Here is a 26,849-nt window from a genome sequence, read left to right as displayed (position 1 = left end):
TCTTCGTTGTTGTTTTTTTAATTTTACCTGTTGCTTTTTCAATTTTATTCGTTTTAAACTTAATGTTGTCATTGGTTTAAATTTATATTTTTTTTCATTCGAAAGTTGGAACGATTTTTATATCCTTATTTCTTTTTCTATTTGGTTTAAATATTGTTCTTTACCTTTCTTTGAAAAACTTTTTTTTAACGTTTAAATTTAATTTTTTTTTGCTTTTCTTGTTGACATAGTTTTGTTCTTCATAAAGTGTAGCAGTATTCAGTATTTGTAATATTTTTCTTCCTCTTTTTTTTATTTTTTTACTGAAGAACTAGAACATCGAATTGCTATTGAAACTTTACCCAAAATTTGATTGTGTAGTTATAATTTTCAATCGGAAGTAGTTTTTTTTAAGAAAAATAGTTATCGAAAACAGTTGAAACTATATCTGGAGGTTGCGAGCCTTCTTCCCCCGCATTAGTTGATGTTCTTTCAAAGCTTTAACCACTTATAAAATTTCGGTCATTTTTTTTTTTTTTTTTTTTTAATGTTGAAGCAATAAATTTAAATATGAAAACATTTAAGTTGATTGTTAAATGTCCCAAAAAGGGACGGAATCGTCCCTTTTTTACCTTAATATTGTCAGCCCTAATCATTTGTTTCTTTAAAAAGAGAAACCAGAAAATTACTGGTTAATTTGCATATTATGTGATTAATCGCGCATCATGTAATCAATCACCTGTAAAGTTCCTGTATGGCTACCTAAAATAACATATTAGGAACCCTTTATCTACATGATTTTATGATTTTTAGCTTGCATTATGTTTTGTAGTCTAATCAAGTTGTGAAGGACCATTTCGAGCCGATTTTGTTGCATTCTTAATATGTTGACTCGGCAGTTTAAACGGACCTTCATTTTATTAGAAAACACCACATTATAACTTCCAAATACACGAGCTTTCATTGCTGAAGTGATGACGGTATACAGGCATCTCCTACTATTTTTATTTGTTTTAACCATTTTTGTCTAGATGTAGTTCCATACGGCATGGGAAAGAAACTAGTTCCTTATTCTGTCTATGATTCCTAACTGACTCTCTGGTAGATAGTAAATTTTTGAAAGGAGTATTTTGAAGTCTCTCTGTGAAATTTCCCTATCTCACTGCGCTTAAATAGAAACTTCATTTTCTTCCTTTTAAGTTTCAAGTCAATTTTGTTCCAGATAAGAAATTAGCAGGTTGAAAGTGAGCTATCAGCACTACCTATTTTTATATTGACCGTTTTACTTCACTTCTTTTTCATCAGTAGTTTGTAAATAATCTTTAAAGTAGAAAATTTTAAATCTGGTCACAGAGAATCTGCATCTAATTCCATCCGTAAGCCCACGTATTTATTCGGAAATGTATTTTCCTAGTCTTTAAAACAACAAGAAAAGCTCACTAGATTTTTAAACAACCGTTATGAAGTTTAATTTAGTTTGCTCATAAGTGTTTCAAGGGGAGATTCAGGGAGTAGGGGCATGAACAGCAGTAGTGGTTGGACAATTCCCCCTTCCTCATAAGGATATGAATACATTTAAAAATGTTCAAAAGGACTTAAAATGAGAAATGCTTTAATTGAGTCTGGTTATGGTCAAGACTAGCCCCACCAAGATTTTTGAAAAATTACTTATTCTGGGGATATTTTTGTTGAACAAACAATAAATTGCAGGTCAATATCTACCAAATCATATTATTGAGTTAGGACTAAAGTGAATACACCATTTGATGCCTTTTTTTATGCTGATTACAAGAATATTATAAGCATTTCTATCAGAAATGAATTTCAGCCCCCCCCCCCTAGAGATGCCAATTCAGGGTTAGGTTTGGTATCGCATATATAGGGGGGGGGGCTGATATTCATTTACGATAGAAATCCGTATTATATTTGTAATCAGCATAAAAAAAGCATCAAATAGTGCATTCACTTTATTCCTAACTCAATAATATGATTTGTTAGATATTGACCAAATTGCCCACCAAGATTTTGAAAAATACTCTCTCCTCCCACCTTGCTGAAATTTCTGCAAATTGATGCCACTGCCTGATCAATAGCCTTAACATTCAGTTAGTAGATATCTAGGCTTAGTGGTTGGCCACTTCTAGAAGAAGCATACTAAAGAAGTTAAAATATTACCATGATACTACTTGTTTTATGCTCTTTCTAGATATCATGACTGCTGTATGTGTGTAATCTTCTAAGCCCTAGAAATAAGGAAAAGGTAGAAATGATAACTGGGTAACCCCTTCTCATTTGTGTTATAGATCTAGCCTAGTATTAAAATGTTCAGATTTATACAACAAAGTTTGTCAATGTCAGTTCCCTTTGGATAGAGAATATCTTCCAAGGTTATAATTTAGGCTCTGGATCCATTTCTGAAAGTCAATTTATGCAGCTCAACTGCTTTCCTGGAAAGTATAGCCTGTGGCTTATACCTGTAGACTTGCCCATGTTTTGATACTTACTAAGAATCAAATAAAAACATGAAGAACCACATCTAGAATCTAATGAAATCCTAATGAAAAACAGATTTGCTGCCTTGTGAGGTATTGGGTAAATTTGCAGGTGGCACAATAATTTAGCTAGGATGAAAGTGAAAATGTCATTTGATGCCTTTTTTATGCTCTTTCATAATACAATAATGCTTCTGTTGCAAATTGCATTTTGAGCCCTTAAAAGGGCCCTGAAGGTATTTATATGAATTATGAAACAGCAATAAAAAAAAGCATCAAATGATGTTTTCACTTTCATCCTAGCTAAATGTTATTTCCCGCTACAAATTTACCTTGAACTTTGCACCCACCCCCTAATATGCAAATATATACCCTGAAATAAGTATTTTTGGAATATATTACTCTTGAACAACTTTATAAACTAGTGATATGTTTTTAACCACTTTTCAATAACTTAACTAGTGTTGATAGTTTCTTTGTGTGGTTACAAAATGAAATACATTTGGGACCCCTTTAAGAGCTCAAGGTGCAATTTGCGACAGAAGCAATTGTTAAATTATGGAAAAGCACAAAGAAGGCATCAAATGACGTTTTCACTTTCATCCTAGCTAAAGTATTGTGCCACCTGCAAATTTACCAGGTATTGCTTACTCTGTGAAACATGTTTAAACTTTAGTTTTTTGGGGGTGAAGTGGCAAAAAAGGTACCTAGGTTAGGTTACGTATTTAATATATGCTATGCTTTACCAGCCCCCCCCCCCCCCAATGTGTAAATATATAGCCCAAATTATCATACTTTGTTTTATTTCATTAGCATTAATGGTAAATTTTTGGCAGTTTATATTATTGACTTACAAATAAAGTGAACATACTACTTGATGCATTTTTTTATGCTCTACAAATATAATAGCCTAATTGCTTCTATTGGAAATTCAAATTTACACACCCCCCACCCTCTGGTACTTATGAATTATATATTACACACTGCTATATACTGTATTGGGAAACACTAAAGGAAACCCATCAAACAGGTATTTGCAATAGAGAAATGGATTGCAAAGCATGGTTTCTCAATGCTTGCATAATATTTAAATTATTGTTTTTTGGGGATTAGGGGGGAAAAGGTACCTATGTTAGGTTAGGGGGTGGGGTAGATAAATTGAAATTTCCAATAGAAGTGATTAGGCCTATTATATTTGTAAAGAGCATAAAAAAAAGACATCAAGTGGTATGTTCACTTTATATGTAAGTCAATATTATTAACTGCCAAAAATTTACTGCATTAACCAAACTTCACTTCTTGCATGTTTATCAGATTGTTAATAAGTACCCATGTTTCTTTGGAGGGGTACTGATCCTCTTTTTTTGATAAATTTATGTTGTAAAACCAGTGATCAGATAGAAAAAATAATATATTCCCTGTTCAGTGATCACATGGACATACACAGCTTCTTCTCTAGGAGGGGGAGGGGCAGCTGATTCTGTGATGAAGAGAGGGAGTCTGAAGTTATATTGGCAGTTCAATTCAATACTTATTAATAAGTAATCTCCAAAAATCACAAATCATCAATAAGCTTCAGCATAAATCAATCTCCGTGGATTAGGGCTAAATCTTTCCAAGACATTATGGATAATTGCTTCTTGTTTGACTTTTATTCTGTCATTCCAGCTTTTTCAACCACATACCTTTTATTAACTGCTTTTTTAGCCATTTACCTTTTTCAACTGCTTTTTCAGCCACATCTAGTGTAAATTTGGAGTTCTAGGTACACCAATGAGTGGTCATGGAGTTCTTCTTCTGTACACCAATGAGTGATCATGATATATAATAACCACTATTGTTGCTTTGTTTTATGGCAAAAATAGACTTGAGAACAACTAACTGTGTGCTTGATTTTTTATTTTTTAAGCAAGTATCATTATTGGATAAGGTTACTTAATGGGTAGAACTGAAATAGGCAAAAAAAAAAGAAGAAATGTACAATCAAATTCCCCATTGTCTCTCTTTCTGTATAGAGTAGTCTCTACCATCACTGATTATTATACCTTAAATTTCATCATCAATGGCTCACCAATTTTTACCTCAAGGGAGTTACCTCTATTGGGTTCCTGGCTCTATCTAAGATGTGGTGACTTTGCTGCAAAAAGACCTCTAATCTACTCCTGTTTTTTTCTTCTTTACTTTTTTTTATATAAGCTCATGTGATATGGTCATGTTCTTAATTTCTTAACCAGTTTCTATGTTCTTAACTAGCTTATAAAAATGAAAGTTGTTGAATAGGGTGCTTTCTGAGACAGAACAAAAAAGTTTGCTTTCTGTCACATGAAAAATGCCATAATCTCACATTTTTTTTTGGTTTTGGAATTACATAGCTGCTTAAAGACTGCCAGTTACCTTTGGATCTATGATAAATGCAAGTTTTTGCACATTAAAACCCTTTATAAGCTTGGTCGGTTAGCATCTTCCTTGTAGTTAATTACCTATATGCAGAAGCAGTAAAATATTGTACAAAAATGTGTATATAATAATCATGAGTCTTGTACCTTTGCTAAATCCTGATTTGTAAGGTATTAAATGACTTAAAATATTTTGTCTAAACTTTGAAATTTAAATCCTAAAATAAATTTTGTATAAAGTTCCACCACCAAACTTTGAGGATGAAAATGAAAAAAAGATATTTTCAATTTTGAAGTACAGATAGAAAAATGTAATGCACCATAAAGAAGTTTTCTGAAGAATTGGCAACAATAGGGACTATTTTGTTTAGAAAGATTATTGAATTGGGAATCAAGTGGTTTATTCATATTTGATTTCTGCTGCATGACTACCCTTGACCAAGCACAGGTACAGGGGGGGTTGATAGGGGTATTTGCTTCTTTTAAACAAATTTTTTAGGAATCTTCCCTAAATTATACTATTGAGTACTATATATGAGAAATAAGGACTGAAAAAATATCATTTTCTGAAATAAGAACAATGAAACATATCAGCAGAATAAAATTGTTCAAAGACAGTATGTGCTATAAATGCAAGACTGAAATGTTTCTTTGCTGTTAGGGAGAGCCTAAGGGAGTGCAGACCCAAGACAAGAAGGTTGGACAGTGAAAGTGCTGTGGCCTGTAAAAGCATGTAAAGGTTGGTACCACTTATAACTGCTCCTTGGAGACAGAGACACAGATAAAGTATACACAATACATATGTCCAAATGAAATAATTTTATTTCCATCACTAAACTTGAAAAAATTCAGGACTCCTTCACCAATGCTGTAAGTGTTTGCTTCCTTGCTAGCAGCCACACAACACTATATGAAGTGCCCTGACAATGATGCCAATTCATCTGCCAACAATCTAATGTCTGCCTCATTTGGTGGCACTGAAATAGCTTACAGTTGTGATAAAGATACCTGCTTGTCTTCTATTATAAGGGTCAAGGTTGTATCTTTCTTTATGCTGAATGTTTGCACCCTACTGTAAAGAGATCTAAGAAGCATGTGTTGCCTCATATCAATCAGGAGTCAGAATTTTACTTCTCAATTTCTTCAACCAAGTTTATGTCAATAGTTAATTGAGTATATTTCACATCTCCCTTCACATGAGACCTGGTTTTACTTGTTTTTTCTCACACATAGAACCTGTTGCAGGACACCATAGTACCAACTATTCTTTCTGGCATACCTCAACAAGGCTCTTTGCATGGTAATATTCTTTGGAAGATACAAACTGGCTCAAGAGTTTGTTGTCCACTGTATAAAAATACACTGTTTATCTTCTGCCAATCATTTGCTGCATCTGCTTTTCACCTTGATTGGGATAAGTTTTGTAGCCTCAGCAAAACTTGTCTTTTTCTCAGCCAACTGACTAGGCTTTTTCTTGTTCCTTGCCCTTTTTTTTGCTTTTGAGTGCCTTTGCCAACAGTACTGGTAACAATATCTTCTTATATTGCAAACTTACCACACCATGATGGTATCAAAGAGTAATCAAAAATATTACAGCTCACCAAATGCAACAGGCAATGAGTGTGCAATCTTCCGTTAGACTGGGGTTGCCTCTGATTTGGCCAATGGATATCAATGTTTAGTGGCAATCTTGACCTCAACATAAGTTTCTCAATGCCTTGTGCAAGCAGCAATGTGATCAGTTGATCTTGACTTACTTGACTTAACACTCTTGCTCAGCAGGGTCGCCAGCGTAGAGGTAACTGGTTGACAGCAGTGTCAGTCTTCTCCAAGCAGCCCTGTCCAGGGCCTCATTTGGGTTGATGTTGCAGTTGAAGAGGTGTTTATTTATAACATCAGCCCATCTAGTGCACAGCCTCCCTCGGGGACATTTGATCTCCTGTTGCATTATATTATGTCAATAGTAAACCCAGCCTTAATTCAATTTTTTTTTAACAAAATTGTAAAGGGGGGAGGGCAATGTTTCACTTTCTCCTTTTAGAAGTGCCGCCCCTCTCAAATTAAGGCTCTGGTTCTGTGCTTGCTTTTGACATCTGTATCTAATCAAATTAGTGAGTATCCTAAGTCACTATTATAAGTAAATTCTCAGTTTAGGTTAAGGTGTCTTTTTATTATCTTTTGGGAAATACATCCATTTGAAGGGTTATAGTTTTTAGAAACTTCTTAATTTTCTACCTGACTGTAGGCAGTATAATAACATTCTATGGGCTTTTGAAGTTCTAATAAAGAAAGCAGATAGTTTTGTTGTTTGAGGCTCAAAATTACAGGAATTGAGTAGGTCTATGTATAAATGAGTTGTTTTGATGGTTTTGAAAAAAAAGTCAATTTACCATCTTACTTCATTCAGATACCAAAAGTTGAGAATGTGTCAAAATAGCACAATTGTGTTCCTTTTAGGCACCTTGGCTTAGACTTATTAAAAAAAGAGCAGTGGGTTGTGCTAAGGGTAGTAAGAATATTGAAGACATATAAAAGCTTGTTTCAGTCTAAAATATTAAGGTTGGCTTTCCTTGTATTTTGACAAATGTCTGACCCTTGGGGAGAGAGGAAACTGAGGACCAATCTCAGGAGGTAGTTTCTACCTTCCACTCATGTCCAAGTATATAGCACAACAGTGTGGATAAATGAAGCAAGGATGAAAACAGAAAATTAAGGCAAAAGTAAGAAAGAAAGTTCATAGCCATATATTAGAAAGCCATAATAGACAGATAACTTATTTTACCAAAAATAGTGTATTTGCTATTCTATGCTTTTGTTGGTACATACAGGTCTGATCCTTTGGGGGCTGATAAAGGGAAAAAATTGATCATTTAATATATTTATTCCTTCAATAAAAAAAAGGAAGCAAGTAGCCAGCCAGTAATCAACTGAATTATTTTTTGTAAAATTTATAAATTTGTGTTGTTGTGTTCTTTTTATTCCAAGGTTGAATTATACACAGATATTTGGAACACCAAGATGGAGCTGAATCATGGGCGCCCATAAGCTGAATTCCAGGGGGGGCAAACTTTGTCTAATTGCTACTTTTAATGCTATATAATAGAAATCTCAGAACCAAATTATAAAAATAAGGCAGCATCATTCAGCCAGGGGGGAGGGGCAACCGGCCCCCCCCCTGCCCCCCCATATGGGCGCCCATGAGCTGAATGCCTTACTCATTCTTACTATTAGTTGTGAACAAAAGTAATAAGATTTAGAAGTTCTTAGTCAATGATTCCACAGCTATATAATACTTAAACAGTTGGTGGTTTCTTGCTGCTTTCTCAGCTAGAAGTCTTCCTGAATGTTTGTTTCTTATTCTTAAAGAGGAATGCCATGACTACCTTAAACATTAACCCAAATTATGGGAAAATACCAGTATCATTGCATATGGACACCTAAGCAAAAAACTTGTAGTTCAAGAACCTGCAAAGTTTCAGTTCTTATTTTATTGAATGCATCAACTACTCTCACATATCATTTGTTTCAGGATTTTATTATTAATTATACAGTTGAAACAGTAGAAGAAACATTTCTTATATATATAGGTCCTGGTGCATTCTATGGACACTTCTAAAAAGTCAAGTTTGGCTAATGCTAATGAAATAAATAAAATAGGATGAATATATAATAGTTTATAAACAAATTTGGGCTATATATTTGCGCACTAGGGGGGGGGGGGGGTAGTGGTAAAGCATCCCATATATTAAATATGTAACTTAACCTAGGTACCTTCCCCCACAACCCCCCCCCCACACACACAACCCTAAATCCCAAAAAACCAACAATTTAAACATCGCAAACGCAATGAAAACCACACTGCATTCCATTTTTCAATAGTGGTCTCTTGAAAATAACCAGTCTGGTGGGTTTTGTCTCTCATTAGTATATAGAAGTGTCTGCATAAAGCACCAGTACCTATATATATATATATATATATATATATATATATATATATAATGTTTATGGGTGAAATCAATGGTAACGCCATTGAGTTAGAATGATGTCTCATCTATTGTATTTTTCTAGAAAATGCCAGCTGTTGAAGAAAAGAAAAATGAAGTAACTGTAGCAGATGGCTCAGACAACACAGATTCTGAATCTGATGAATCTGTGCCAGAACTAGAAGAGGCCAAGGGGGCACAAACAGCAGTAAGTTGTTTTTAGCAATTGTTTTAAATTACATGGACAATATGCTTTCATGTGAAATAATTACCCAACATTGTGAGACAACTTTCAATGAAGTCTCCCCATTATATAAATATTTTTGTCAAACATTCCAAACAGATCCTCATATGTAAATTGTATCTGTAAGACTTTTATCAAAGATTAATCTAATTAGAGACAGTTTGAAAAACATGTGCATAATTTTCACTTATATTTATAAAGATCTGTCAAGTCAAAATGAAAAATGGTTGCATAAGTTAACAGTTCCACAACTGTTTTTTTTTTTTTTTTAAGTTCAATCATTTTCCTTGTCAAAAATCAAAATAGACAGTTGAAAATAGAAAACATAAATTTCTTCTGTAGTATTTAGGATAAATTTTTGTGGCAGAACACTATTAGGAGGACTTAATCCCTTATTCCTCTTGGGTCTGATCAAAATCAGAAAAGAAGCAAACAAAGTCCAGTTTTAATATTTTGTCCCCTTGATCCTATTGAAGATTTTATGTCAGGTTTATAAGTATTATATGTATTTACCTTTTTTTTCTGATCAGGAGGGTGATATAGAAATTAGCTTTCAAAAATAAATTCTGATCCTGATTTCTTAGATAGCTTGCATGCACAATTGTTTGTCTAACCATAATACATGACATCTGAACATTGTTTTAAATTTTCAGGCTGGTGCAGTTACTGGAGCTGGCCCAGAAGACTTGTCTAGCAAATCCAAGCAATCAAGAGGGGAGAAAAAGGCAAGGAAAATAATGTCCAAACTTGGGTTGAAGCACGTCCCAGGCGTTAGTAAAGTTACAATTAGAAAATCGCGAAACATTCTTTTTGTTATCAATAAACCTGATGTTTACAAGAATCCAGTCTCTGATACCTACATTGTTTTTGGAGAGGCAAAGGTATTTTCTTCCTAAGCTATGCTATATATTTTTTCAATTTTCTTCTTTTTCTTTGCTTTTTACGTCTGGGTGTGTTTTATGGAAGATTTTTGCCTAATTTTACAAAAGGTTTCCTGTCAAAATAAAGAAAATGCAGGATTGTTCTGTCTAAAAATCTAACTAGTAAAGAGTGTCAAATTAGCTTTTAAGATGGTAATATGAGGTGATGTCATCTTAAATGGCCAAGTTGTAATACTTAGGGTTTAAGATGTGGTAGATATAATCCTGTTATGAATATAAGCACAAGAGAACTGTCTAAGGTGCATCAAAGGTACGTTTTCCTTTAGCACAAAACTGGAAATTGTTGGAAAAAATTTGGAATAATTAGCATAATTTATTGTAGCTTTCTAGGTTATCTAGAAACATCCAAATTAAAGTTTCATTGAGATCTTGAGACCATGGGTGCAAAAATGTCATTTTTTATTGACCTTATATCCCATGACCAAGTTTACTCTTTAGATGTTTTGAGGTTCATCAAAGCATGCTCTTTCAAACTTCATATTGCAAAGAAAACAATTTTTACAAGCCCTAAATGGTATATCTGCTTTCAGCCCATGCAGCTTAGCTGTTTTGCTAGCATATCCACAAGAAACTTGTAATTGCTTTTGAGCATTCCTAAAGCCATGAAAGACAAATCTATGTTTATAAATCCAAAAAGATGTATGTATTTATTTATAAAAATTTTCTTGAAAGTCACTTTTTTTTCTTAATTGGCACTCTGGGATTTTCTGGCCTGGGAAAACGATCTAGGTAGGTCATGAGTAAGAAAATTTGCTTAGAGTCTTAATTTGGGATGGGGGGTGGGGGATCGTGTGAGTGATGCCATATTTATATACATTTCAAGAGAAAAAATTACGTCGTTTTCCTCCCAGGGATGGTCGTACCGTTTTTATTATCTATGACGGATGCAAAAATAACAAGATGACAAACTCTGAATAGCTAGAGAATTAGCCATGGAACTAGAAACAGCAAAAATCACATTGAATTGCAGACGAAAATGTTGCACAACAAAATTTGCAGTTAGAAGACAAAGCAAGATTACATGAAATGAAGGAACGTGTTAGTTTAGTATATGTAAGTTTGTGAAAGATAAACAGGAAAAAGGAATCACTGTTTAGTATCTATCATCCATGCAAAATTACACAAGATGACAAATGACTCTAAACAGCTAAACAAAAGGGCTAGGAACAAGAAATAGAAAAAAATCACATCGATTTGCAAACGAAAATGTGACTAAAACTTACGAATAACACGATGATGATGTTACTACGTAATTTAGGTATTTTAGAAATTTTAATGGAGTAAGAAACGTGTTATTTTAGCGTTTATAAAGGATAAACAGGAAGGATGAATTGACTTCACTTCAGAATTTCTTAGTTCAATTGAAATTGCAGGTTTGCCATCCTGTGACTTGCAACTAAGGAATAAAAGGATGGTTATGTCATTGCGTATTTTATATTATTTCAGAGGACATAGGGATTGGAACATTCTTGGTTGTTACGGAATTATATAACAATGCAATTAAAGCAACATTATAACCAATGGAGAATAGCTGGAAATGAAGTTTTTTGGTATCTATGACGTCATGCAAAATTATACATGATTTTGAATTAATCCAAACAGCTAAGTGACACAACATGAAAAAATGTTTGAAGTAATGATGCACAAAGATGAAGCGCAATGAAATCTGCGGCTCGAAGACATGTGACAAGAAGCGTCACAACAAAGCCCAAATGAAAATAATGGACAAAGAGATCTGTGGTTAGAATATATGTGACAGGGATGATCACATCAAATCATAAATGAAACCTGTGGTTAGAAGAGAAGAAACGGTGAGAATAACAACAAGTCCCTGAAGAACACAAAACCTTTATAATGGATGATTCTTTGATGCATTAACTGGAGGGGGAATTGAATTCACGCCAGAATTTCTTATTTCAATTGAAATTGCTAACTTGACGCCTCGTGACTTAAAACTAAAGAATAACGCGATAATTGGGGTAAGGCTTAATTAGATAATCAAGTATATACAAGCCTGCCGGGGAAGCCCTGCCTCCCGGTACTAATATATAAACTGGAAGTATGATGTCTTTTAAAAAATTGTGTTTGTATTAATAGCATTGCATAAATAAATTAATTTGTTCAAGTCATTTATGGAAATTTGGTCCTCATATCCTCTTCCTTTCTCAAAACTATACTGTTCGTCTCTCATCATATAGATTTTTTTCTTCTTTTTTTTTGCGACGAAAAACTACCGAGTCCAGTAACTTGGCTTGTAGTGCTACTAAAAAAGACAGTTATTTACAATATTATTTTTGGATAACAACAACAAAAAACCAAACCAAAAGAATAGGCAAGCTCTTCAACTTCATCGTTAAGAGATGATGCAGGGTAAAACCGCAGTGCTGGAAGAACATGACAAACAGAGAAAGCCGACGTCGCATACACTCGAATAGGGCTTCTATACTCACTCACCTGTTTCAACAGTAGTTGCAATATACATATTACCCAAAACAACTGGGGAAAATGTTAAGAATAATGGTATTAGCTATAGTTTCTACAACAAACGAAGCCCTTAAATTGGTAGTATATGGACTGCTGGATAAAGAGAACTTAATATACTGCACCTATCAATGCTGTAAATAATGCTAATAGGTGAACTTAGTAGATGTGCCGAGGTTTCACTTGTACTTAAAATGTTCCAGACAAAAAAAAACATAAATAATAAACCGGGATCAACCAAAGAAAAATTTAAAGTTGTAAGGTTTCCCCTAGAAAGTGATCTTTTAATTTCCTGGTCATATCTTATGCATTATGCAATATCCTTGCAATCTTTGATGCTACAAACTGAAGTTGCTCTGAAAAACTTAGGTTTCATCAATATTATGCTAAGATGTTTCACATATTTCTTCCATCGCAAAATTGATTCTTCCACCATAAGCTCTTGCAGCTAGAGGCAATAAGGAGGCAACCGGCTTTATGCAACAAATCAGATTTACAACGATTCACTTTTTGTCTATTTACCCTCAGCCATTTGTCTCATTTTTTCCAAACATTACCAAGCGTTACTGATATTTGAGCTTCGGTAGTTTTTAAGCTGAAGAGTTGACATCGTCATCAGACAGATCAATAGGTTATATTTTTTTGTTTCTTTCCATTTCCAGTTTCCGTCACTAGACCAGAGATTGCTCAATTGGTGTCATTTATATATTATATTAAAAAAAGAATAGGACCATAGGGAATGCTGGGGAACTTCTCTAGAAACTTGACATTTACTTGAACTATATCTGTCAATTTCACCTAGATTGGTTATCTAAATATGCATCATTATACCGACCAATTTTCTTCCACCAAAACTGCGTTAATACCTCTATTATTACTACATTCCCTTATAGCGCTTATCTGATAAATAGGTTTTATTACGGTTTTGCTAATATCACTAGATTCTCCCCCTTTATCAAAGTCATTCTAAAATTCTAATATTTTATCTCTAACTTCCTATCCACCATATTCTAAAATCCCTCTACCATACTATCATAACCTATAACCTTGTTAGTTCTCAGTGCTTTAATATCTTCTTTGACTCCTCATTAGAAAATGAATCTTCCTACACTTCAAGACTGTTGAAAGTTTCTCAGTATTATTCTGACAGCCTTATTAATTGCTTTCTCAAGCCCTCTTTTTATGGTTCATGTTTTCTGTGAAGCAAGCAACCTTGCGTTATATTGAGAGGTTTGGTGCCACTTGCTACAAAGATTGGCAAATGTAGGTAACACACTTCAACATATACTAAGAACTCGCCTAAACTCCGTCTCCAAACCTAAACGGGTTAGGGAATAATCAAAAGCGAGTTTAAAAACTCACTTTTATTCACAAGATTGTCACACAGACCAACAACTTGAACTCGTTATGAATTAACTGCAAATCATGTAAACACAAAACAAGTAAAGTCGCTTGTTTTGTGGGCCAGGGGACGCAGACCAATCGGGGAAGAGGTGAATGGAATGGACCAATTCTAACCTCATTATTAATTCGCTAGGTTTGAACTTCATGCTCTATCGAATTTATTAATGTAAAGCCGAGGTATTTTTACCACTAGATTCACAGAAAACTGAATGGCTTTTAACTGCTGGTAAAAGCAGAGAAAAGGGACATATGGTATAGGAGGAATGATTTTCGATGTTATCCAACAATGACTATTATGCTGTCCCGCTGCATCTAGCATATTCTCAGCAATTCTTTTATCTAGTCTTCACTAAATATCTCCTCAATTCGTTTTTTTTTTTTTTTTCATATCTTATTTAATTATTTTCCTCTTGTTCTGATACGATTTATCGCTAATAATCTGCATTCGGAACCCTTCTCTCCTCTACTTTTACTTTAAACTTTTTGATAATAGTCCTAGCTCTTTTCTAATTTTTCTTCTTAAAATATCGTCTGCTACTTTACAAACGTTTTTGCTAAAATACTTCAATCCATCCTGTACACTATTAAACTTTAAACCGTTCAATCTCATAAATCCTTTAGGCTTCAAAAGTTTAAAAACCTTTTCTAAATTGGTAAATTTTTTAGTTATTTTTTTATATTGAAAAACTTTTTTGTGCTTTTGAACTTCTATTAACTCTACGGAGATGGCTTCATTAGGTTCTAAATAGCTAACTGCTCAAAATTAGCTGTGTATTTGGCTGAAAAATTATCTCATAAACTTTCAGACTAATAAAATACTTGGTGGAAGATTCAGTTGAGTATCAAGGCATACAGGATTTTGTGGGCCCCCCCCCCCCCCCTCTTCTCAGAAACATCATTAACGTTCTTTGTATTGTTTCATTTTCCCTCAGTTTTCGCATTCATATTCAATTACTTATTTTTTTTAGATTGAAGACTTGACACAACAAGCACACCTAGCTGCAGTTGAGAAGTTCAAAACTCAAGAAACAACGCCTGCTGAGGCTGGAGCACATACAACGGTAATTACTGTTGTTATTTTTTCCTCTCTTTCTGTTTTTTGTATGTGAAGGATTTGATATTTTGTTGTCCATTCAAACTAAAAATATTGCAAGCCAAAGGCTTCCTAATTATTATGTCTGCATACTGGTTATGTCTAAACTCAATAAAAACCAACACACACAATCACTTCAAACTAAAAATTAAGTGGAGATAATTATGAAACACCTGAATGCTAAAGTAAGATTTTTAAGCAAAAAAAAACATTCGTTAGAATTTGATATAAGCTAAAGAAGTCTTAAACGTAATAAAACTGGTTACTGAAACAGTATTGTCAGATACATCATTTCTAATAATTACATGCTTAGTAATAATAGTTATTAAGCATAAAAATTATTGATAATTGCCTATAGTTTTTAGTTTAGCAGAACATGTTTATTAATTGTCTTTAATAAATTTACTTAGTACTAATTAAACTTCAAAACACTGTCAGTCATCCCTCCGAACAACTGGGGACAGAAATGTAAAAAACACTCATCCTATCAAGTTTTAAAAAGAAAAATAGGGAGAGAAAAATGTGGAAAGGGGGAAGAAAGTATGCAGAAAGAAAAGGAAGAGAGGAAAGGAACGAACATTAGGAACAAGAGGAAAATAGGAGATTGAGAAACAAGAGAAAATGAAAACTAACCAAGGGACAGCAACCAGGCTGCAATGCACAAAAAAAGTTAGAAGGGAAACAATTTCGCAAGCTTTTACGAAACATATCAAAAGAAAGACCTGGATTAGGACTGTGTGACAGGGAATTCCGAAGTGAGATGTAAGTTTAGAAATCGATATATTACACAGTTATAGGCAATCATCAACTGGTTGTAATTAGATTAAATTATCGTCATTATGCGTAACCTTGAAGGGGCTGTTCAAAATAGAAACAAAAATAGTTGAAAAGTGGGTTCAAGGTCCTCTAAAAATTTCATATCCTCTTTGACGAATTACTATTCTCGACAAGATTCAAAGCTACTAGCTTAATACATTTTTGTCTTCCTCATTTTCATATGGCGGTACGTATTTAATCTGTGACAAGATTAAATTAACAATAAATTTATTGATCCATACCTGCGGAGAAACAAGGTTGGCCGTTCAATAATAGGCACAAACAATTCTACCAAACAAATTCAGTTCTACTTTTGGCCTCCTTTAAATTTTTCGCTGTAAATCTCTTGTAGCAGCTTTTTTCACTATCGCATTTTATTTTCGCATGCCTCTTTTATGTTTAATTCCATGTGTTATATCATTAGTGAAGAGAAAAGCAGATATCGAGCAAACTAAAAATTTATCTATGGGTCTAAATTTCTCAGCAAGTCTCCAGTCAAACCTGACAGAAAGCGGAAAAAAATAGCATTTTAATACTTCAGACCACTTATGTTGGTCGTTATAGAGACGAATCTATTTTTCTTAGTCCATCAGAACAAGATCAGATTTTTGACTTTAACAGAAAATTGCTTGAATTTCCAACTCTCTTTGGTCAGACTCATGAATTCGTAAAAAAAACATGTGTTTTTTAATAACCTTGCCTTAAAAAGTAATAGCTCTAAATGACGATTCTTCAGCGTCAAATATGGCGAGTTTATAATGAATTGGCAACAATGAATAGAATTAAAAAAAAATTACGTTATTTTTACCATTGTAATTGACTGGTGGCAAATATAAAATTAGAATTGACAATTTTCTGTATCGTTAAGAGAATATAGAAATGAATGACCTTAGTCTTGCTACGAATGTGATTAATATATGTATAGAAAAATTAAAGGCTGTTTTGGAAGTGCTTCCGGAAAATTATGAAAATAGTATTTTGATATATGTTTCTTCTGCTTTATCAAATAAATATTTTGAACTGTGTTTTATTAGGTTATTGCTACAGTCATATTACCACTGTGTTTCGTCACGATGCGCTAGATGGCAGTAAAACATTTTGAATAGAAATCGTCAAAGTTCCATCTCATGTCTACGGCTAGTATTTTCAATCAAAATTTCTTCCCTGTAGGTTCCTGCTCCAATTGCTGAAGAATCTGAAGAAGAAGAGGTTGATGAAACAGATGTTGAAGATAAAGATATTGACCTAGTAATGAGTCAAGCAAACGTTTCCCGGGCCAAGGCCATCAAAGCCCTCAAAAATAATAAGAATGATATTGTGAATGCTATAATGGTAAGGTTGATTTACAGTCAAATTTATGGACCAGACAAGACGGTATAACTTGCGTTATTCAATGTATGATATCTTTCCTCAATGATTAATAGTTATACCTAAAGCTACTGAAGAACATGTTTGAATATCCTTAAGAATCTTTGTATTCTTTGGAAATTGTTTGGCTCTGTGTAACGTCACAGGAAGGTGGTCAGTTTCATCATCGTTAACAAAAAAAAAAAACTGGATTCCCGGTTTTTAGCCAATTAGGGGCAGCTTAAGGGGGGATATAAAAAGTAAGAACCATCAATCAAGTGATACAAAATAAGGGTAAACATAAATAGATCTGAAAATTAACAAGCAGGGAGTTCATTGAAGTAGAATAAAAAGTCGATTAATTTTGCTTATTTAATAAAGTAACGTAATATTTACCTAACGGTAGGAAAATGTATTCTGAATATCAGGGGGATCCCTTGTGAGGCTAGGTGGGGATGTTAATATCCCAGAGACGAATAACTTGAAAAAACAATGCATCTTAGGGGAATTTTGAAGCTTATCTCTTGGGAAGTGGTCAAGCAGGTCTAGGTGAAGTGCTTATGTTCTTAAAGTCTCAAGTTGAGCAGTCTAAGGAGGGTTGAACAAGGACTTTAATCTATTCTAAAAATTATTCTCAGAGACAATATCTTTTGAATTGGCTTTATCTAATCAGACTTGTCTGGCAAATTACTCGTTGACGAAAATGGGCTATTTTATAGAATATATTCTATTTGTGATTTTCCAAGTAGACAATTTAATCAAGTACTGAACAATGAGGAATAGGGATAGTTTATATATATATATATATATATATATATATATATATATATATATATATATATATATATATATATATATATATATATATATATATATATATATATATATATATATATATATATATATATATATATAATATATATATATATATATAAAGTATGGCAATTAGAACTATTATACTGTGTCGGCTGTCTCTTTGATGAGTCTAGTGCTCTGTGCTTTATCCTTGAATGATTTTTGCAGTATTTTGCCACCTCTTTTTTATTTTTTAACTTTAATGCTAAAAATTATGTCGTGTTTTGTAATCGGGCTTGTCGACATCAATAAAATTCAGTAGCTTAGAGTAGCTTAGGGATTTCTGTAACCGGGGACAATGTCGGGTTTTCTGTTACACTTTTTCTCCTAGATTAAGAAGACAAAAATAATTCTTCCGAGTTGTGATTTAAAATCGACCGTCACTGTACACTAAAGTTTTCAGTGCCAGAGGACAATGTCGGTATTTGCCCCCCCCCCCCACCCACCAATCACCATAACTACCAAAATATAAGTTAACAGAAGACCATAGTATTGACAAAAAAGTCTCAGAGACAACGCCCGGGGATAGTCGTCCCCTTTCCCCCCCCTCGCTACGCCACTGATAAGTGCTAGAGTAGAAACCAACTATATAACCACAAGGGGGCTTTGGTTAGACTCCTTGTCAGGGTAGTAGGTAGAACTTATGTTACATTTTTTCTCTTAGATTAAGCAGACTAAAATAATTCTTTTCAGTTGTGTTGGAAAATCGACTGTTGTTGTAAACTAGATATATTTTCTCCTGCTAGCCATGATGATTTGTAATATAAGCTGAAAAATCATAGCATAGAGTTTTCATATTTATCATTTTGATTCCTTTAAAGATAAGTTAATGTTTTTAGTAATTTAAAAACTGCATCAAAACTATACGGACGGTCATCGGTTTTCTTTTTTAAGGAGGTAAATGGATAATTTTCCCTCCTAAATTCTTTATAAGCTTAATGAACTGACAATTTACTAGACGATTCTCAGAAATATCAGGCATCCGTAAACAATAGAATTAGCGAATTACAATGTAACTGCACCGTAACACACTTGTCACCCCATGCCTGTTAGATCAAGTAGGCGGAAACAGCTTCTCCTTTCCTTTAAGCCCCATGCTGTGACTGGAAAATTAATCGATACTGTAACTACGCCCTGTTTACCTACTCGTACTTGAAGAGTTTGTACATTTGGGTGACTACAATTTTGCCACAAGATTCAGCCTCTTACGCTCTTATTAATTACTTTATAGTATTCCCATATTTTGTCACGTTTGACTTTTTAAAAAGGGGATTTTTATCATCTAGCAGCTAAAAAAAAAAAACACTTTAAAATTCTATCACTGAAAAGCCATCGCTTTTGTATGAAGGTAAATGGATATATTCACTTTTGTCTTTGAGAAACTGAATAAACTGGTAATATTTTTGGTTTCTAGGCGAATGAAATCTTGGAAGTTCTGTACATGCAAACGAAACTATGTTTTTTTTTTTTTTTTTTTTTTTTTTTTTTTTTTTTTTTTATTATTATTATTATTATTATTCAAAATTTATATAACGATCGTAATCGACGATGTTACTAGGTCACTTCATCATTTACTTGGGGATCGCTTGCCTGGATCCAGTTGTGACATGAAAGTTCCACCTGTGAAAAATTGTACCCTAAAATTGTATCGATTTCATATCCCAACCCTTTCCACCCTGAGGATCATGCGTTTTTTCATTGTTATTGAATATTGAAATATGCCAATATTTCAACAAGTTTGACATCTCTGAGGATGTGGTGTAGGACCCATGTAGGTAAACTGATCTTTTTGGATTTTTGTGGGTCCGGATGGTATTATTTTTTGTTGTTTTATTTGATGCTGTTTTTTTTAGGGGGGGGGGGTAGCGTTTCGCTTTTTTTTTTTTTTTCTTCTTTTTTTTGTTCTACTTCGTCCACTTTCTTGGCCACACTTGACTTAGCAAATTAGTTGGCTACGCAAGTTCTGGATATTTTGCATTTTTGAAAAATATAATATCAGGCAAGAGCCATGGATCATTTTTTAGTCTTTCTAGTTGTACACAGAATTTGGTGTTTGTGCGTCTATTGTATTCTCGAACTAGTATGTGTCAGGCCATCTGTTCAAAATACACCTTGGCGTACCTAGTGAGTTGAAATGTGAAGGACTATTTTGTTTTTACAATCTTTGCGTTCAACTATTTAATTGATTATCCAGTATCAACACTATCTATGTTGATCCATGCTTATGTTTACCATTTTGATTTGTCTTTCCAGGAGCTTACGATGTGGTAGCACCCGTCAACATTGAAGGAACGTCTGTAAAAGTTTCTATGACTTGCTTTTGAAGTGTTTTGTTTTATTTTCCTCATGTTTAGAATTATACCGTTTAATTCATATAGTCTGTGTTTATCTGACTTGTTCAGGATTTTCGGACAATGTCGAGCAAATATTTTCCGAATATGCTACAAAAATTGTAGATTTTCCTTGGGAAATATTTGTAAATCCATGCAATAGAATCTAAAACAAACGTTTAGTTAGCTATTTTTAGTGGCGATACAGTCCATAATCAGTGGATTGGGCTGTCGTTGAAAAAATGAATGTCTTGAAAATATATTTTCAATATACTGACTCCAATTTCGATTTCATTCAGCAAAAATTTACTAAAACTCTGACTCTACAACCCTGTTTTAAAGCTTCATTTACCTGGATTTTATAAGCTGTAACCGACTCCAGCTGCGATTCTTGACACTTTCAGTATACCGACTCCATTCAGCAAAATTTACTAAAACTCCGACTCCACAGCCCTTTTTTAAAGCTTCATGACTCCAACTGCGACTCTAGACACTTTCAGTAAACCGACTCCATTTAGCAAAATTTACTAAAAATCCGACTCTACAGCCCTGTTTTAAAGCTTCATTTACCCAGATTTTATCAGCTGTAACCGACTCCCAACTGCGACTCTAGACACTTCCAGTATACCGACTCCATTCAGCAAAACTTACTAAAATTCCGACTCCACAGCCCTGTTTTAAAGCTTAATTAATCTGGATTTTATACGCTATAACCGACTCCAACTGTGCCTATAGACACTTCCAGTATACCGACTTTATTCAGCAAAATATACTAAAACTACGGCTCCATAGCCGTGGTCTTGTGTGTATCAATAGCAATTTTCAATGGGAACCAACCATAAAAATAACACATGACAATTCAATAGTGAGCAATCCGGTAATTGGATTACGAGCAGGCATTCTGACATTCATCTTTCATTACCGTTGAAAATTAACTGTCTTTTATGTATTAATTAAAAAAAAAAAACTTTCCGAAAAATAAGTTTTTCAAAGAAAAGTAAATGCCATTTTAAACTTAAGCTCAGCAGATATAAATACCTGTTAAAATTCAAACTCAAAACGACCAGAAATTGCTACTAAAGAATAAATGAAACCCATAACTAACAGAAATTAAATAAACAATCAAAGCATACAACAAGTAATAATATAAACGAATAAATAGATCTTAAAGCGAGTAATGATTAGATTGAATATGAAAATCAAGCTTAAAAAAAAAAAAAAAAATGTTCCTATTGAAGTACAAATGAAACTTAAAACGAACATAAGTTAAATAAACAATCAATTCAAACAAATATACAATATATATTAACATAAATGAATAAATAAATCTTAAAACGAGTGAAACTTAAATTGAATATGCAAATCAAGCTTGAAACGAATAAAAATCACTACAAACAAGAATTTGGGTATCGACTCCTCTCACCGTAAAAGTCTAAAACCTACTGCGTCATTGCCGCTTTACTCAAAACTATGTGCGTCTTGAACAGTCTTGGAAAGTATAAACAACATCAAATTGAATATTTGATATATAATGATATTAATTGTTGAAAGATCCATCAGTTCAAAAATTTATTTCACTGTAATTTTATTTTCAATGCTGTAAGAACTAGAAAAGAAATATTTGTAATATAATTCGTTTTCAGTGAAGCGTCAATGACGAAGTAAGCTTTTGGTTTTTACCTACAGTTAAGGAAGGGGGCAGTATCCAAACTCTTGTTTGTAGTGAAACTACATTCGTCTTGAACAACCTCAGAAACAACTAATAAGTTAGACAGAGAGTTTAATGCATAATGACATTAATCGCGAAAAGCTCATCAGCGCAGACTCTTACTGTAATTTTAGTGTTTATTTTTAGTATGAGGTATCAAAAGAACGTATTTGAAATACAACTGGTTTTCAGTAAAGCGCCAATGACGCAGTAGGTTTTATACTTTTAGAGTGAGAGAAGGAGGTGATACCCAAACTCTTGTTTGTAGTGATTTTTATTCGTTTCAAGCTTAATTTGCATATTCAACTCAAGTTTCACTAAGCATTACTCGCTTTAAGATCTATTTATTCATTTCTATTATTACTTGTTGTATATTTTTTGCTATGATTGTTTATTTAATTTCTGTTCGTTTTGTGTTTCATTTATTCTTTAATAGTAATTTCTGGTCGTTTTGAGTTTGAATTTTAACAGGTATTTGTATCTGGTGAGCTTAAGTTTAAAATGGCCTTTACTTTTCTTTGATAAACTTATTTTTCGGAAAGTTTTTTTTAATAAATATTTGTATAAATCCCGTATGAATGGCATGTAGAGTAATATAGAATATTGTTATCAGAATATGTCGAACTTTCCTGACAGTTTTCAGAAGTTGACAAACAGTGTGATCTGAGTCATTATTGACTTGAATTTCTTAGAAACTGACTTAGAGAACTTCACAGAGATATTTAACGGCTTATTTGAAAGGAAATTACTATATCTACGTGTTTTTGTAAGTTCCAAAACATAATGACAAGAATGAAATACAAGTTTTGGAAAAAACGCATATTGATATAGAAAAGTATGTCACATTGGGTGTAATATCATAATTGAGTTAGAAATATGACTAGAGCTTCTTTTGTGATTGGAAATTTGCCCCTTGTGTATGGGATACAGCTCCAATTGACATAATAAAATTCAATTTATCTGGCATCCTGCAAGACAACAGATTATCTTTGGACCGCTTATAGAAAATTCCCCATTAACTTCTTATATTTTGTAGTATTGACCAGCAGTTTGGTCTTGGTTATCATTGACTTTGAATATATTAGGAACTGACTTGTACTTACTAGGAGCTGACCAAGAAGACTCAATAAAAGTTCGGAAGAGGGCTACTCCGATTTGTTAACAGTAACAAGCAAATCTTGAACAAATTTTTCAAACAGAGGTCGATAGTCGATTTCCTCGCCTTTTGAAGCACACTTTCACAGGAACACAGCAGACAGGAAATTGGCAGCTGTTGCTACGGCCATTTCACACTTCTTGCATATGTATGATTCTTTGTCAATCTAGAAATTAGTCTAAATTAGATATTTTGTCCCAAGGAGAAGAGGAAAACGCATTCCCTTAGAGGAAAACACGTGAAACAATAATAGAGGAAACACAAGAACACTTAACATGGGTTTAAAAGGAGAACCCACACGTGCAATTGCATCGCAGTGTTATCTACAGGATTAGAAAATTTTAAAACTTGAACTAAAGGTCTTTTATTTGGAGCCAACCATGGATTTTCTGAAAGCATTCAATTTTTTTCGTTTTTTAACTTTTTTTTGCTAATTAAAAGATAGTATTGTTGGGATAATATGCCTGTTATATAAATTAGTTAAACCTAACATAAAAACATGGAAATGTAATTATCTATAACTGAAAACCTTATTGAAGAAAAGTTAATGGAATTAGAGCACAAAAACTAAAAATAAAACTACTTAATTACTTTAATGAAGAAATAGCTATGGGCAGCTTTTATGTTTTACAGTTTTGTATCACGTCCTTATACTTGTTATGAACTTCGAAATCCTATTTTAATCGCTATTTATATTTGAACGTCCTATTTTTAATTTTCCGTACACTGAATTCCCACGAAGTGCTGGCAATATATTTCTGTCAGTTAGCAAATCTTTTTCACGAACTAACAAAAAATTGTTAGCAACAACTGGAGTGGCAGAAACAGGCCCAAGGAGGGTTTTTAAACTATTTGCGCTATTAATTGTCTGTCTCATCATTTTACTTCTCGTAACCTCTATCGTACTTCTTGTAATGATTGTAAAGTCAAATATCGTCATCAGGGTAAATACTAAACATAAAATTGAAACAAGAAAAATGCCTGAAAATTAATATATAATTTTAAGTTGGACTGAAAAGGGCCAAAGTTGGCTGAGTAGGACTAACGTTCGACTGAATCGTTCGACAGTTCTCATTCAGCGCTCGTCTGATGAACATCGCCTCAGGGAGCGTTGCTTGCAAGTGAAAAACGAAATAGAATTTAAACTGGGGATAATAAATCTGGACTGTTATTTATATATGATAATTGATCATGATTTGGATTACTGAAGCAGGAATACGTAAGCAGTGTGTATATGTCTTGAAATTTAAATCTGTAATAGAGGATTTTTATTTATATATTTTTCATATGGATAACCTTGAAACCAGATACTTAACTATGCAATTGGTATTTATTGTGACATTTCGGAAATAAGTATGAATCATTTCTCTGAATGAAAATCTGTTTTCATTCAGCGTTGCTTGCAAGTGAAATACGAAATAGAATTTAGACTCTTGTGATAATATGTCTGGACTGTTATTTATATATGATTATTGATCGTGATTTGGATTACTGAAGCAGGAATACGTACGCAGTGTCTGGGAGGATTGAAATTTTTGAAAAATGAAAAACTCAAACGGAGCGACCATAGCCTTAAATGAGGATATGCCCGAGGGTACAGGCAATGGTAAGTTTATACACGGAATTAATTTCAAGCTAGATCTCATACCACGATTAATTGAGGCTACTGAAAAGACTTTGCCATAAGTTCTAGTGAAGGTTATATAAGTTGAAAGCTAGTTTTCTTCTTTCATTCAGAAACTACATGAAATTGTCAAAGCTTGTGAAGGGATGAAAGGAGAAATTGATATGCTTCGGAAGAATTTACGAGCAGCTACCATGCGGGCTGACGCATTTGATGAAGAACTGAGAAGATGTAATGTTATCCTATATAACTTCGAACCTATTAATCCTGCTATATTTACGCTGAAGTAAAAAATAATCATGGTTCTTAATAAATGTCTACCATACTTAAATCTAAACCGTTGTGACGTCAAAAACGTGTTAAGAATGCTTGCAGGACCAGTATTACTAAAGATGAACTCTTGAACTGTTGAATTTCGCGGGGCAATTCTTAAGTCTAATCCCCTTTTGAAGAGGAATGGGTTTTCGGCTGCCCCTGATTATAGTGCCAGGCAAAGGGAAGCCCGTAAAAACCTTAAACCGGTCTTAGAGTACGCTTTGTCGAAACACCACCAAGCTAGGCTTAGGGGAGAAAAGTTATACATCGACGGCAGTGTTTGTTTATGACTTTCCTTCGGAATGTGTTAAGGTAGTAACCACCAGCTCCAGTGAAGTGAAAAAACAGGGGCCTCCTCGAAACGGGTTAGCAGAAACAAGAGAAGTCGAACTAGCTAAAGAACCGGCTAGCGAAAAAATGAACATTTCCGTCGCTGGCAGAGTGGTGTCTGAAAGCTCTGAGAGGGATAATCAAGCCGAGAGTGATATTGAGACGGTGATCGAATTTAATATACGTGATCCGAAACCGAATTTCTCGAAAGGGGCTCCGTGTCCTGTCCGGAATTCTCCAATAGCTGCAAAAAATACTGAAAAGCTTAAAGCCTGGGAGGTCAGAAGCCCAGATGATCAAAATTGCATTGATGCCCGTAATGTTGTAAGACAGGACTCTAGATCTGGCGGTGGAAGAGCTAACTATAGAGGTCAGTTGAGGAGCACCAAAACTGCGTCATCAAAAGATTATTATAGACTTTCATACTTACCTGATAAACCAGAAACGCCCTTTGTCCTGCCGAAACATGACCAGCTTGTTCTAAGGGAATAGGTTGAGAAATAAGTTTGAACAAGCTCTGAAGGACCTAAGTGGTGTTTATATTATTGCTCTTGAGGAGTCGTGGCATAGTGACGATACAGTGCCTTATATTGAAGGATGCTGGTAGAAAATGTGGCGCGTAAGCCAGCAAAGAATATGAGATATTATGGAGGTTTTTTGTTGTTAATTAACCAAGGCCGTTTCCGTAAACATTCTCGAATTTCTAGTGTATCGGAGAATATCATATGGGTTAGGATTCATCTTGTTAGTGGTAAAAGTTTGATTTTAGGTGCCATGTATATTGCCCCCCCCCCCCAGAATAGTTCGTATGTAGTAGAAGTGAGGATGGGATTTATTAGAGGAGGAGCTTAGGTAATTGCGATCACGTTTTGATAAGGATTATTTTTTGGTGGTGGGGGACTTTAATGCTTATACGGGAATATATAAGGAGATTAATCAAGTTTCATTTGCTGATACGCCGGACCTGATACCTGATATCTATAAGACATCTAGAAGGAGCAAAGATATTGAAAGAATGGTTAATTGTTGGGGTAAAAGGCTTCTGGAACTGTGTTCAGACAATGCATTAGTGATTGGAAATGGGAGATTTGGGAAGGATGGGGAAGAGGGGGAGTTTACCTGTCTGTCGGGGACAAACCCTAGTGTAATTGTTATGTTTTGGTTGGTATTGAACTCATGGGCCTGACAGTTGATGTTGAGGTTCTTAGGGTCGTAGGCTCTGACCATTTACCAGTTGAGATTAAGCTTTGCCTTGGAAGAGGAGTTCCAAGGAATAAAAAAAGGTGATAGTCCTACTAGGAGAGTAAAAAAGAATCTTTGTTTTTCAGGGAAGTTTTTAAAGAGTGAATGGAGTA

The 26,849-nt window shown here is 33.9% G+C and overlaps 1 protein-coding gene across 1 annotated transcript; it reads left to right on the top strand.

Moving 5' to 3' along the window:
- Nucleotides 1–1,258: 1,258 nt before the first annotated feature.
- Nacalpha (nascent polypeptide associated complex protein alpha subunit) lies at nucleotides 1,259–20,406 on the top strand. The gene is made up of 6 exons (XM_089094045.1): nucleotides 1,259–1,355; nucleotides 8,936–9,058; nucleotides 9,748–9,975; nucleotides 14,889–14,981; nucleotides 17,000–17,161; nucleotides 20,285–20,406. The coding sequence occupies exons 2-6, from the start codon at nucleotides 8,939–8,941 to the stop codon at nucleotides 20,300–20,302; spliced, it is 621 nt and encodes a 206-aa protein (XP_088950171.1). The 5' UTR covers nucleotides 1,259–1,355; nucleotides 8,936–8,938; the 3' UTR covers nucleotides 20,303–20,406.
- The last annotated feature ends 6,443 nt before the right edge of the window (nucleotides 20,407–26,849 follow it).

This window comes from Artemia sp. Qi Xiang Cuo, chromosome 9, assembly GCF_049724085.1.
Source record: "Artemia sp. Qi Xiang Cuo chromosome 9, ASM4972408v1, whole genome shotgun sequence".
Taxonomy (NCBI): Eukaryota; Metazoa; Arthropoda; class Branchiopoda; order Anostraca; family Artemiidae; genus Artemia; species Artemia sp. Qi Xiang Cuo.
Note: the sequence above shows the minus strand (reverse complement) of the source record. Positions and strands in the feature narration are given on the sequence as shown.

Excerpts from the sequence above, each read along its gene's own strand:
- Nacalpha (XM_089094045.1), top strand. The coding sequence starts at position 8,939 with ATGCCAGCTGTTGAAGAAAAGAAAAATGAAGTAACTGTAGCAGATGGC. Across the intron at positions 9,976-14,888 it reads TTGTTTTTGGAGAGGCAAAG|ATTGAAGACTTGACACAACA; the intron begins GTATTTTCTTCC and ends TATTTTTTTTAG. Across the intron at positions 14,982-16,999 it reads AGGCTGGAGCACATACAACG|GTTCCTGCTCCAATTGCTGA; the intron begins GTAATTACTGTT and ends TCTTCCCTGTAG.